The sequence below is a fragment of the Chiloscyllium plagiosum genome, chromosome 16, assembly GCF_004010195.1.
Source record: "Chiloscyllium plagiosum isolate BGI_BamShark_2017 chromosome 16, ASM401019v2, whole genome shotgun sequence".
Lineage (NCBI taxonomy): Eukaryota > Metazoa > Chordata > Chondrichthyes > Orectolobiformes > Hemiscylliidae > Chiloscyllium > Chiloscyllium plagiosum.
Window position 1 is genome coordinate 31,121,961 of NC_057725.1, and position 12,873 is coordinate 31,134,833.

The window sequence follows — 12,873 nt, forward strand, 5'->3', positions numbered from 1 at the left end:
TTCAAAATCAGTGCAGCCACTTTGCCCAAAGTGGATCGCTGCCTCTAAGCTATATGTTGACTAAATGGGGTTGTATAGAACACTACTTGATTTACATCAGTGATTTCCATTTTAAAATAAAGGAAGCATCCCACCAACACACAGCAATAAGTAGCAATCGACCTCCTGATAGAACATACCCACCCACCCACCCTCCAAACCTATCTCCAAAAACATGGCAAAGATCTCAGTGAAGGGATTATGCATCCTCTTCCTTTTATGAAGCAATGCAACAAATGAAGATACCCAAAATGTAAATTATGTACAAAATGATATTCATTCACATTGTCACCATTTGAAAACAGAAAGCCATGTTGCCAGCACTGAAATAATCACAGGCATTTTTCTTCGTATAGAAAAAAGAAATTGGATCAGCTCAGAAGTATAAAACAATATTCTTAAGATCCTGTAACTTCACGTTAGTGGTTTATATACAATATTTATGGCAGGAACACATTTCCAGCAATGTTGAAATGGGACACTGAATCACAGGGTAACTAGTGTAAGAATAATTTAGTGTGATTTGAAAATCTATGGCTCTGTACAACTGGAGACCTGTGTAGGGTAGATGGCAGCCGATGAGAGTCATACACAACAGGCTCCTTCACACCATTCTATTATACAGCAGCGGTCGCACTTCCTCGTTTCTCTCCTTGCTATCACCTTCTTTCACTACTCCATATCTCGTTCCCTCTCTTCTTGTACCAGTGTATTGAATGAATCATCAAATGTTCCTGTGAACTAAATGTACAGTCACAATTCAGTCAATTCAAAGCACACCTCAACCAATTTAAAGAAATTTTAATTTCATACATTTGGGATATTGTTGAAGTTACATTGAAGTCTGCTTGTGGCAAATTCCCATCTCCTCAGAAATGACAAGGGTAGAGATCTATTACTTTTGCAATTGTTTGGAAACTGAGGCCCCCAGAAGTGCTGGAGTCAGTCACTATTTCAGCACAAGGATTGTGTAGGTTATCTGCACACAACAATAACCCACAAACAACTAGGCACAGCATCTCTTCTATCCTACAGAAATGGTCAATTGCCATGGTGAGATTTGAACACATGACCTTTTGGCAGAGGTGGGCTCCCATACACAAACTTGTGGCTGATTGTTACTACTGATGTGCTACAGGTGCCTATAGAAGGGAGGTATGGTGGTGCAGTGGTTAGCATTGCTGCCTCACAGCACCAAGGACACTATATCAGTTCAAGCCTTTGGAGACTGTGTGGACTGTGTGTTCTCTCCACGATTGTATGGGTTTCCTCCCACAGGCTCAAAGAGGTTAGATGGATTGGCTTAGGAAATGTGGGGTTACAGGGATTGGGAAGGGTTGTCTGGGTAGGATGCTCAGAGGTTGGTGCAGACTTGATGGACTGAATGGCCTCTTTCCACGCTGTAGGGATTTTGTGGTTGTAGACTATGCAGGGTTTAACCAGTTAGTGAGGTCTGTCAACATATCACACTGGGTGAGGTTCTGATCAGACTCCACTCTGCCTAACTGATAAATCCAAAAAATCACTATTAAAATTGATCTTTTTGATAGGGTAGACTGAGGGGAAAAACCCTGTTTCTATTGACAGAAGGGTCAGTTTCCAGTTGGGATAGATTTAAGACAAAAATGCCCGAAGAACCAGAGTTTTTTTTTCCTCTTGCATGTACAAAGTGATTCATGACCTCGAATCTGCTGCCTGGAATAAGCAAAAAAAGGCCAGAGACCTTGAGGGTGATTCAAGAGGAATCAAGCCATGGATTCTTATTGCACTTTTCATGACCTCTGGACAAATAAAAGCTAATGGAGTACTTTGTGAAGTGCAATCGTTGTTCCAAAGTAGGGAATTCAGCAAATAATTTGCACAGAGCAAGCTCCCACAATGTGAATTTTTTAAAATGAGAGTGGTTATTATTTGGAGTATTATTTTGAATAACTGCTTGAAGGAAAGAATTCAAAAGGCAATGGGGAAAGAGCAAAGTGTGGGCTAACTAAATTGTACTGACAAAGAACCAGTACAGTCAGAATGAATGGCCTCCTACTATAATGTAAGAATTGTCTGATTCTGCATCATCTAACATGAACGCTGCCCCATAGCTCCATCATGTGGTGATTGTTTGTATGTTCAATAACAAGTGGAAGGATCTTGAACTTAGAGTAATTTCCAAGTGCACAGAAGGCACCAAATTGCTTGAAGTAATTCTGGTATAGTCAGCATTGTTAATTTACACACAGCCAGCTCCCATGTGTAATATTGATAAATGGCCAGATAATCAACTTAATTGATAAGGACACCAGGTAGAATTACTCTGCTGATCTTAAAGAGTGCTGCAGAATCCATTATATCCACTCGAGAGCATATAGCGCTCAGTTTAATGATTTTTCCAAAAATCAAAACATCTGGCAGTGCAGCCCTCCATTAGCACTGACTGTACAAGACTGCAATGCTTCCTCAGAGTGAAGAGTGTCACCTGTCACCATGTGCTCAAGTCTCAGACAGACTTGAAGACATGACTGTTGACTCAGGGTCACTGATACAGCATTGAAGTATGATACTATGGAGGGCAAATCAAATGCTCACACAGCATATATGCAACAAAAAGCATCGTATTCGCAGATCTTCCCGTGGCATCATTGCATGGCACATACAGATTCTAAATTGACACAGAGCACATAATTAGGGCAGGTGACTGAGACCTTGGAAGCGAGGGAGCGTGATTATAGCTAAACAAGCATATCAAAAAAAAAGAGGCAGAGTGCAAGAGAGACATCTAGAGATAGGTTTAGGAAGAGAATTCCTGACTTCAGAGTCCAAACTGATGGAATGCCTAGTTGGAGGAGTGATTAAAAATGGGGGTTGTGCAAAAGTGTACAATTGGAGCAGAGGTCTCAGAGGCATGGAGGTTACAGGGTTAGGGAGAAATGAGACCACAGAGAAACTTAGAAACTAGGATGGGAATATTAAAACTGGCATGTTGCCAAACGAGGTCAATGAGAAAGCAGGTCAATGAGCACAAGAGTGATGGACAAACAGGTCTTGGCGAGAAGAGCTGAGTTTTGGATGAGCTGACCTTTATAGAGGATAATATGTGGGAGGATGCCCTGGAAGTCAGGTCTAGAGGTAGCAAAGGCATGAAGCAGGGTTTCAGCACTATCTGAGCTGAAGCAGGGGCAGAGTTGGAGGATGTTAGAGGTAAAAGTTAGTGGTCTTTGAAATGGCATGCATAGATACTCATGTGAGGGTCAGTTAAAACACCATGGTTGTTAACAATCCAGTTTAATCTCAGATAGTTGTCAGAGACAGGAATGGAGACAGTGGTTAGGGAACAGAGGTAGTGGTCAGGACTGAAAGCCATGACGAGCTTCCCAATATTTAATTGAGGGAAACCTCTGCTCAGTCAGTCAGTTTGAAGAGCAGTCAAACAGCCTGGAAAAGCAGTAGCAGTGAAGGAGTCAGGTAGTGGAATGAGATTGAGCTGGATGTCATCATCAGCAAACATGTGGAACTCAAAATGTCTTCAAATGATGCTAAGGGGCAACATGCAGATTGAAAAGGAGTGCTAAAAAGAGTATGAATCTTCAAAATTGTTGGATAATGCAGAGAGAATGGCAACATGGCAGTAAAATAGGAACCACAAAACCTATACAATAACTGTGGAAAGAAAATTAATTAGAAAATATAGATAACATGCCCTGCAGAGCGATGGCAGCAAAGCCTGAAGGATTTGGGATCATACTTACCTGAGGTCACAATATCACACATTTACAGTTGTTACAATCTTGCCCACTGTCATCTGGTGGATTTGATTTCCTGACTTTATGTTGGCTGATCTCTCGGACTAAGGTATAAAAAGCATCCTCCACTCCCTGCAGTGTAAAAACAGGCTGGTTAGGAGAAATGGAGACATGTACAGGAGATCAATAGGATCTTTGAGAGATACAACAAAAATTGCCATTTGGCCCATTGTGCATGTTCAACTCATTTCATTCCACTACTTTTCCCCTGTAGACTTATAAACTTCTCCTTGTTAAGAATTTATCCAATTTTCTTAAGTTATTGATGAATCAGTTTTTAAGCACCCTTTCAGATCATGAGATTTGCTGTTTTCATTAAAGGCACCATCCTAATTTCGTTTGACGGTCTTTTTAAACTTGCATCCTTCGGTTATTGATCTGATTTCCAGTGATCACAGCTTCTCTTTATTCACTCTGCCCAGGCCCCTCAACTTTCAGCCTGAGTATTAAATCTGCATGTCACCTACTGCACTCCCCTACTCCAGCTGACGGACGAAACAACCTTGTGAAAAGTCTCATGTCTTAGCTTCAGGACCTGGTATTTCCCCAGCAGCATCCAGCCAGTTCTTACATCATACGATGTGTGCTGGATTGATTTTTACTTTCATTAATTAGCGTTAGCATCAGTGGCAAGGCCGGATCTCTTCTCCATCACTTGAGGTGGTGATGGGCTAAAGCCTTCCTAGACCACTCTAGTATTGTTAGAAAGGGAGTTCCAGGTTTCTGGCCTAGCACCAGTGAAGGAATGAGGATATGTTTACAGGTCAAGACAGTGCACAGCTTGGAGGGAATCTTGCCTCCTGCTGTGAAGCTCCAAGGTAGCAAAGATCACAAGTTTGGAAGGTACAGTTGGAGGAGTTTTACGTGCTGTCATTGTGCACTGGAGGAGGAAGAACAGAAACAAGAAGTTTTGAAAAGGTGCTACTGAGGGGCAATTCTGTGTCCTGGATGGTGTTGAGCTGCACTCATCCAAACAGACAGAGTATTCCAACACACTCTGGATTTATACCTTGTAGATGGTGTAGCTTCAGGGAGACAAGGGGTGAGTTACTCACTGCAGGATTGCCGGCCTTTGACCTGCTCTTGTGGCCACAATATTTTGAATTTCTGGTCAAATGCACTATGTATCTATGCACTAATAGGTAGATTCCTGAAATCTTTCTGCAAAATAGCCACATTTGTTTTCTGCTTGAGATCTTCTTGCATAAGGAAGTTTACTTTGTTAAATGAGAAAGTTAATTTGACTGTGTTTACTTGAAAAGATTTCAGTGTCTGCTTGCTACTGCTTCTTTCCTCTGTCGTCTACTTCTTTGGCAGATGCAAAAGACCACATGGTAGTTTTCCAAGGATTACCAGCTGCATTTCCTATATCTGAGCAATGGTTACAAGTAAAAGTTTTGCTTCAGGACATTGTAGTCATAAATGCACCTTTTTGGGAAACTTGTACCTCTCCCATTATTATCTTCTCTCCCCTTCCCACATTTGGGCATTCCCTAGATCACAAAGCTTCTTTTAAAAAGCAGGGAAAGCAAGCTACTGGGGATTCTGGAAATCTTAGAATACAGACAAGCTTTTTGGACTGCAGGCCTGTGACCAATGTTGTACAGGGCTGGGTTCTGGGTCCTATTTTGTCATTTATATAAATGATTTGGATGAAAATATAAAAGGCAGTGGTAGTAAGTTTGTGGATGACACCAAATTGGTGGCATTGTCGACAATCAAGAAGACCAAGATTACAAAGGGATCTTGGTCAAATGGGCCAATAGGCTGAAAAATGGCAGATGGAGTTCAATCTGGATAAATGCAAGGTATTGCATTTTGGAACAACAAAAACAAGGGTAGGACTTACATAATTAATGGTAGAGCCTTGAGTAGTGTTGTGGGACCTGGGGTGAGCATGTACATAATTCTTTGAAGTTTGTGTCACATATAGACAGGGTGGTTAAAAAGGCGTTTAGCACATTTGCCTTCATTGCTTAGTCATTTGAGTATAGAAGTTGAGGTTGTACAGGATATTAGTGAAACCTCTTCTGGAATACTGTGTCCAGGTCTGGTTGCCCAGATCATAAAGATATCAAGCTGGGGAAGGATAGAAGAGATTTACCAAGATGCTGCCAGGTATGGAGGATTTGAATTATAAAGAATGGCTGGAACTTTTTTCATGGGATTCTAAGAGGTTGAGAAGCAATCTGATAGAAGTTTATAAAGTAATGGGAGGTATAAATAGAGTGGTTGTGTTTTCTCTAGGATGGGAGATTTCAAGATTAGGAGGCACATTAGATAGAGGAGAGAGAGATTTTAAAAAAAAGACATGGGCAATTTTTTTTTTTGTTTACATGGTTCAAATGTGGAAATGAACTTCCTGAGGAAGTGGAGGATGTGGGTAAATTACAAAATTTATGAACACATTTGGATAGGTACATGAATAGAAAAGGTTTGGGGGATTCTGGGCCAGGAGCAGACAGCTGGGACGAGTTTAGTTTGGGATTACGTTCAGCATGGACTGGTTGGACCGAAAAGTCTGTTTCCACGTTATACGACTCTACAGCACTAAGCGCTGGACAAAAATCAGCAGGTCTTGCAACATTCGTGGAGAGAAGCAGCTAACGTTTTGAGTCTAATCGGATTGAAATGTTGACCCTGTTTCTTTCTCCACACATGCTGCTAGACTTGCCAAGTTTCTCCAAGCACTTGCTGCGTTTTTTTTATAAATAAAAGAAAAAGGGGGCTTCCACTCAGAATTCATTCCAAGTAGCTGTGATTTAAACAGTTTAAGGAGGATAAAAATGTGTTTTTTTTTTAAAAAAAAACAAACAAGGAGTTCCAGGCAGGAGCCAGTGTAGATCAGGAATACAGGTACAAGTTAGAAGCCAGACAGCAGAATTTTAACTGAACTCAATTTTACAATCGACAGACTAGATGGGGATCAGGACAAACCCAGTAACAACACTTTCTCCACTATGAGGAGCAAATGTAACAATGAATGCCAAATACAAATGCACCCACTTGTCTGGTTTTGGCAGAGGTTTCGATGTAAGGAATGCCGTAACTCCGGGCCAAGTCTTGGGCTTGCCGAGTCTCCACAGATCGGGAAGGCAGGTCGCACTTGTTTCCCACCAGAACCATTGGAACATCATCGGAATCCTTTACCCTTTTAATTTGTTCTCTGTAAAGATACAGGATGCCTTTGACAGATGGTAGAACTGTTCACACACTGACTGAGATCGAAAGGCATGAAACTTTACAGCACAGAAGTGGTCATTCAGCCTATTGTGTCTGCATCAGCTCTTTCAAACAGAATTCCAATCAATCCTGCTTCTTGGCTCGTTCCCCTCACCCACCCCTTCACTGTGTGAATATTTTCACTTAAAACATTTAAGCAAGTCCCTTTTGAAAGTTAGTACTGCATGTGTTTCCACTGTCATTGAGGAAGTGCTTTCCACATCCCAATAAGTCACCGCATCTTGCCAGTACCTTCCAGTTACCTTCCCTTTATGGTCTGTTTGGTCAGTGGGTGGGGAAATAGCATGGTGGCAAAGGACAAGCAAAACAAAAATTTCAAATAAAAAAGGACTGTCTTTTAAAAGAAGAATACTTCATACCAGAACAATTCCACCATCCCCCCCCCCCCCCCCCCCCAACCACCGCTTTTGGATCACCTATACCAAGTGTTGCTGTCAGGTGTTTAGGTTTTTTGTACCCAGTCCTTCCAAAACCAGAGACTTGGAGAGGCCATTGACTTCACATAGGCTGCAAAGTGATAATTTGCAATGATAACATGTAATAAACTGCTCCCCTAGCCAAGCTCTTGCAGTACAGTGTCCACACTTGCATCTACCTGATATTGTGGACAGTTACCCAGGTATTTCCTGTATACAAAAGGTAGGACAAATTCAACCCAGCCAATTACCACCCCAGTCTACTCTCGAGCAATAAAGTGATGGAAGTTGTCATCAACAGAGCTATCAAACAGCACTTGCTCAGCAATAACCTACTCAGTTTGGGTTCCACCAGGGCCACTCAGCTCCTGACCTCATTACAGTCTTGGTTCAAACGTGGACAAAAGAGCTGAATTGCAGGGGTGAGGATAAAGTGACAGCTCTTGACATCAAGGCTGAATTCAACCGAGTGTGGCATTAAGGAATCTTTGCAAAACCAGAAGCAGGGGCAAACCCTCCAGTGGTTGGAGTCATAACTGACATGCAGGAAGATAGTTGTGGCTGTTAATGTCAGTTATCTCTGCTCCAGGACATCTCTGTAGGAGTTCCTCATGGTAGTATCCTAGGTCCAACCATCTTCAGCTGCTTCAATGGCCTTCTCTTTACAAGACCAGAAGTAGAGATGTTTGCCAATTATTGTAGTGTTCAGCACCATTCCCCACTCCTCAGATACTGAAGCAGTCTATGTTCAAATGCAACAAGATCTGAACAATATCCAGGCGTGTGCTGACAAGTAACATTCACACCACACAAATGCCAAGCTATGACCATCTCCAATCAGAGACAAATCTAATCACTATCCCTTGACATTCAATGCCATTATCACTGAATCCCCCACATCCTTGGATAACCATTGAACAGAAACTCAACTAGACTCTCCACATAAACAGTGGCTACAAGGGCAGGTGAGAAGCTAGGAGTACTGAGACAATTAACACAACTCCTAATTCCCCAACGCCTACCATTGAGGAAACAAGCCAGGAGTGTGATGGAATACTCCCAACTTGCCTCCGTCTCCAATAACACTCACAGCTTAATACCATCCAGGACAAAACACCTTGATTAGCACCCACATCCACAAACTAACACAACCTCCACTACAGATGCTCAGTGACTTCTACTTCTCCTACACCATTGCAGAAATTCAAAAATCTTTAGCCAGAATCTTCCAAACCCATGACCACTAGCAACACAAAAGGACAAGGGCAGCAGGTACATGGAAACACCACCAGTTGCAAGTTCCCCATCAAGTCACTCATCATCCTGACTTGGAAATATACACTATCCCTTCACTGTCCCTGGGTCAAAACCCTGAAATTCCCTCCCTAAAAAGGACATCACGGATCAATCCACAGCTCAAGATTGCAGTGGTTTAAGAAGGCAGCTCCTCACCACCTCAGAGGGAAACTAGGGAGGGTAATAAGTGCTGACCCAGCCATTGATGCCCATGCCCCATGTCCATTCATGAATGGGTGAATAAAAAAAAAAGTCATATATAGCACAAAACAAAATGGTTGTGGTTTTCGGAGATCAGTCCTCTCTTGATTCTCAGGGTATTCTTTTTTTACTAATGAACCTGGTTAAGAAATGTTATTACACACCTCTGGAGCAGGCAGGACCTTAAGTTGCCTCACAGCGCCATAGACTTCGGTCCAAGTTCACCCTTGAGTGACACTCTCCCAGTGTATGTGAGAATCTCCTCCAGATGCTTCCGTTCTCCTCCACTGACCCCTCCCACCACCATCAACACAAAGCTAGCTAAATTTCCCTGTAGATGTGCAGGCTAGATGGATTAGCCATGGGAAATGCAGGGTTATGTGGACTGGGTCTGGTTGAGACGCTCTTCAGAAGGACTGTGCAGACTTGATGGACTGAATGGCATCTTTCCACACTGCAGAGGTTTCCAGGATTCTAACCCAGTTCCTCAGGGTAATGTCTTAGGCCCATTGATCTTCAGCTACTTCAATGACTTTTCTTACATCATAAAGATTAGAAGTGGGATGTTCGCTGACAATTTACAGCACCATTCACAGCCCCTCAGATACTGGAGCATTCAATGTTCAAATGACAAGACCTGGACAACAGGTTTGACCTGAAAAGTGGCAAGTAATATTTGTATCACACAAATGCAAAATTTGTGAATGACCATCTCACCATCACCCTAAAATACAATGGTCTTAATATCACTGAATTTAGTGGAGGGAGGGCAGTTACCATTGACCAGAAACTGAACCATAAATATTGCAGCTACAGATGGTCAGAGTCAAGAAATCCTGCGGTGAGTAATTCACTTCCTGATGCATGGGCACCTGTATGGGCCCCAGCTATGCCTGCCTCTTTGTCAGCTACGTAGAACAGTCCATCTTCCATAGTTACACCAGCACCACTCCCCACCTCTTCCTCTGCTGCATTGATGACTGCATTGGCACCACTTCGTGCTCCCGCGAGGAGGTTGAGCAGTTCATCAACTTCACCAACACATTCCACCCTGACCTTAAATTCAGCTGGACCATCTGACACCTCCCTCCCCTGAAACATATGTTGCTGGAAAAGCGCAGCAGGTCAGGCAGCATCCAAGGAGCAGGAGAATCGACGTTTCAGGCATAAGCTCTTCTTCAGGACCTCTCCATCTCCATTAATGATGACTGACTTGACGCTGACATTTTCTACAAACCCACCGACTCCCACAGCTAGCTGGATTACACCACTTCCCACCCTACCTCCTGCAAAAATGCCATCCCGTATTCTCAATTCCTCCGCCTCTGCCGTATCTGCTCCCAGGAGGACCAGTTTCACCACAAAACATACCAGATGGCCTCCTTCCTTAGAGATCGCAATTTCCCTTCCCACGTGTTTGAAGGTGCCCTCCAATGCATCTCATCCACATCCCGTGAAGGTGCCCTCCAATGCATCTCATCCACATCCCGCACCTCCGCCCTCAAACTCCACCCCTCCAACCGTAACAAGAACAGAATCTCCCTGGTCCTCATTTTCCACCCTACCAATCTTTGCATTAACCATATCATCCGCCGATATTTCCACCATCTCCAAACGGACCCCACCACCAGAGACAAATTTCCCACCCCACCCCTTTCTGCTTTCCGCAAAGACCATTCCTTCTGTGACTGCCTGATTAGGTCCACGCCCCCATCCCAACAACCCACCCTCCCATCCTGGCACCCTCCCCTGCCACCGCAGGAATTGCAAAACCTGCACCCACTCCTCCTCCCTCACCTCCATCCAAGGCCCCAAAGGAGCCTTCCACATCCAAAGTTTCAACTGCACATCTACCCATGTCATTTATTGTAACCGTTGCTCCCAATGCGGTCACCTCTACATTGGGGAGTCATCTCGCCTCCTCGCAAAGCACTTCAGGGAACATCTCCGGGACACTCGCACCAATCAACCCCACCACCCCGTGGCCCAACATTTCAAACCCCCCCCCCCCCACCGCCCCCACTCTGCTGAGGACATGCAGGTCCTGGGCCTCCTCTACTGCTGCTCCCTCACCACCCGACGCCTGGAAGATTCCTGCCTCTATTCCTGATGAAGGGATTTTCCTGCTCCTCAGATGTAAATTCGCTCACCTCTCTTCCCCCCCCCCCCAGCCACTCACCATCCTGACTTTGAAATGTAACCAACATTCCTTCAGTTTGCTGGATCAAACTCTTGCAACTACCTTCCCAACAGCACTTAGACAAAATCGTCTGCAACTGTTCAACGCTCAATTCAGCAACACCTTCAAGAGCAACTCAGGATGCAGGGCTAGCCAGTAATGCCCACAGCCTGAGAGTGAATGAAATAAAAGTGCCTCTCCCCACCCCATTGGAAATGAGATGTACCTTGATACTCGGTATGTGCTGTGATATATTCACTGTATATTACCTATGTTTACAATGTTAATTCTGAATGTTATAAATAATATTTTATATTATAGTAGATTCTATTCAAGAGAGATGGGGTTAAATTGTATTACTGTTCTAATTCATAAACTTTATTGCTGTTTGGGGTATTTTTCTCTTCTCAACTCCCCTGGAACTTACCTTTTGTCTACTTTATTTTAAAGGTTACTAGTCCCTAACCAAATTGCAATTAAAATTTTGTAATCCTGGTCAAGATCACCATGTAAATTTGATGGCAGGATCTGGGATCATAACAAAATTAAGATGTTGAATTGGTTTGGGTACAGATACAAAATGGTAGAAGACAAAAGTCATTTTTGGCGGTGACAGTATAAAGAACAAATTAATAATTAGTTGCCAGTACAGAAAATCACCCCCAGAATCATGGGGGATTTTAATCTTCATCAAATTTGATTAAATCGATTTGGCAGAGGTATCTTAGATGGTAGTTCATCAAGGGAATCTGGAACGGTTTCTAGGAACAATACATTTGTAACCAATCCGGAAACAGGAAGGATGGAAGAGAGACAGGTTTGGTTAATGACCCCAAAATAAGTGATCTTCTAGACAAGAATGAATATAGCAAGACAGAATTTCAAATTCAGCTTCAAGGAGAGCAATGAGTGTCTGAAAAAAGTGCCTTAAATAAAAATATTCCACAGCAACACTAACCTGTACTGATGAATGTCTTCAAATGATTTGGTGTTGTTGATTGCAAAGACACACAGGAAGCCTTCTCCTGTCCTCATGTATTGGTCTCTCATGGCACTGTACTCCTCTTGACCTGCTGTGTCCAGAATATCCAACAAACAGGTCTCCCCATCAATGACTACCTGTTTTCTATAGGAATCCTGTGATTAGAAGAGCAAAATAAAATTAAGTCAAGCGTGGGTGACCTGGGCACCCATTTTGGACTGCTCTGTAGCCATAGTCATGAATCCAGAGAATATTTGGTTGTAATTAGTTAGTTAATTTACTTAAAATACAGGAAAGTAAAACATACAAAGGGAAAAAATATATAGTAGTTCACTATCGGCAGGGGGAGAAGAGGAAAGAAAATCCGTCACTAACAGTTTGAATTTTTATGTATAAATATAGCTTTGAGGACACGTTGCCTTGGTAACCAGCAGGCTCGTTGCAATGCGTGTGATTCTATACTTTCACCATAGACACTCTCTTTGGAAAAGAGCGGCATCATGTTCAATGTTTTACAAAATACAAGTTGCTAAAAACAACCTAATAAACAGTATAGTGAAATGGCTGTCAAGATCAATTGAATCAGTTTCAGAGTTCTAAAACTGGGAAAGAGAGTTTCAGACCAGTCAGGAGAATCACCTCGGGCAGCTTCTCAGAGATCCAGTGCACCCCTTACTGTCAGTCAGACTGGCTGAATATAGAAGAGACAGATTCATCCCCAACATT

General features: G+C 42.9%; 1 protein-coding gene across 1 annotated transcript in view; it reads right to left on the reverse strand.

Annotated features, from left to right (window-relative positions):
• Nucleotides 1-333: 333 nt before the first annotated feature.
• The window catches only part of LOC122557741 (GTPase HRas), a 55,339-nt gene continuing 42,799 nt past the window's right edge, over nucleotides 334-12,873 (reverse strand). The window contains exons 3-6 of the mRNA XM_043705693.1: nucleotides 12,124-12,302; nucleotides 6,837-6,996; nucleotides 3,777-3,902; nucleotides 334-780 (exon numbers count right to left, since the gene is read on the reverse strand). Of these exons, the coding sequence (XP_043561628.1) occupies nucleotides 3,783-3,902; nucleotides 6,837-6,996; nucleotides 12,124-12,302 (459 nt within the window). The 3' untranslated portion in view covers nucleotides 334-780; nucleotides 3,777-3,782. The remainder of the gene's footprint in view (nucleotides 781-3,776; nucleotides 3,903-6,836; nucleotides 6,997-12,123; nucleotides 12,303-12,873) is intronic.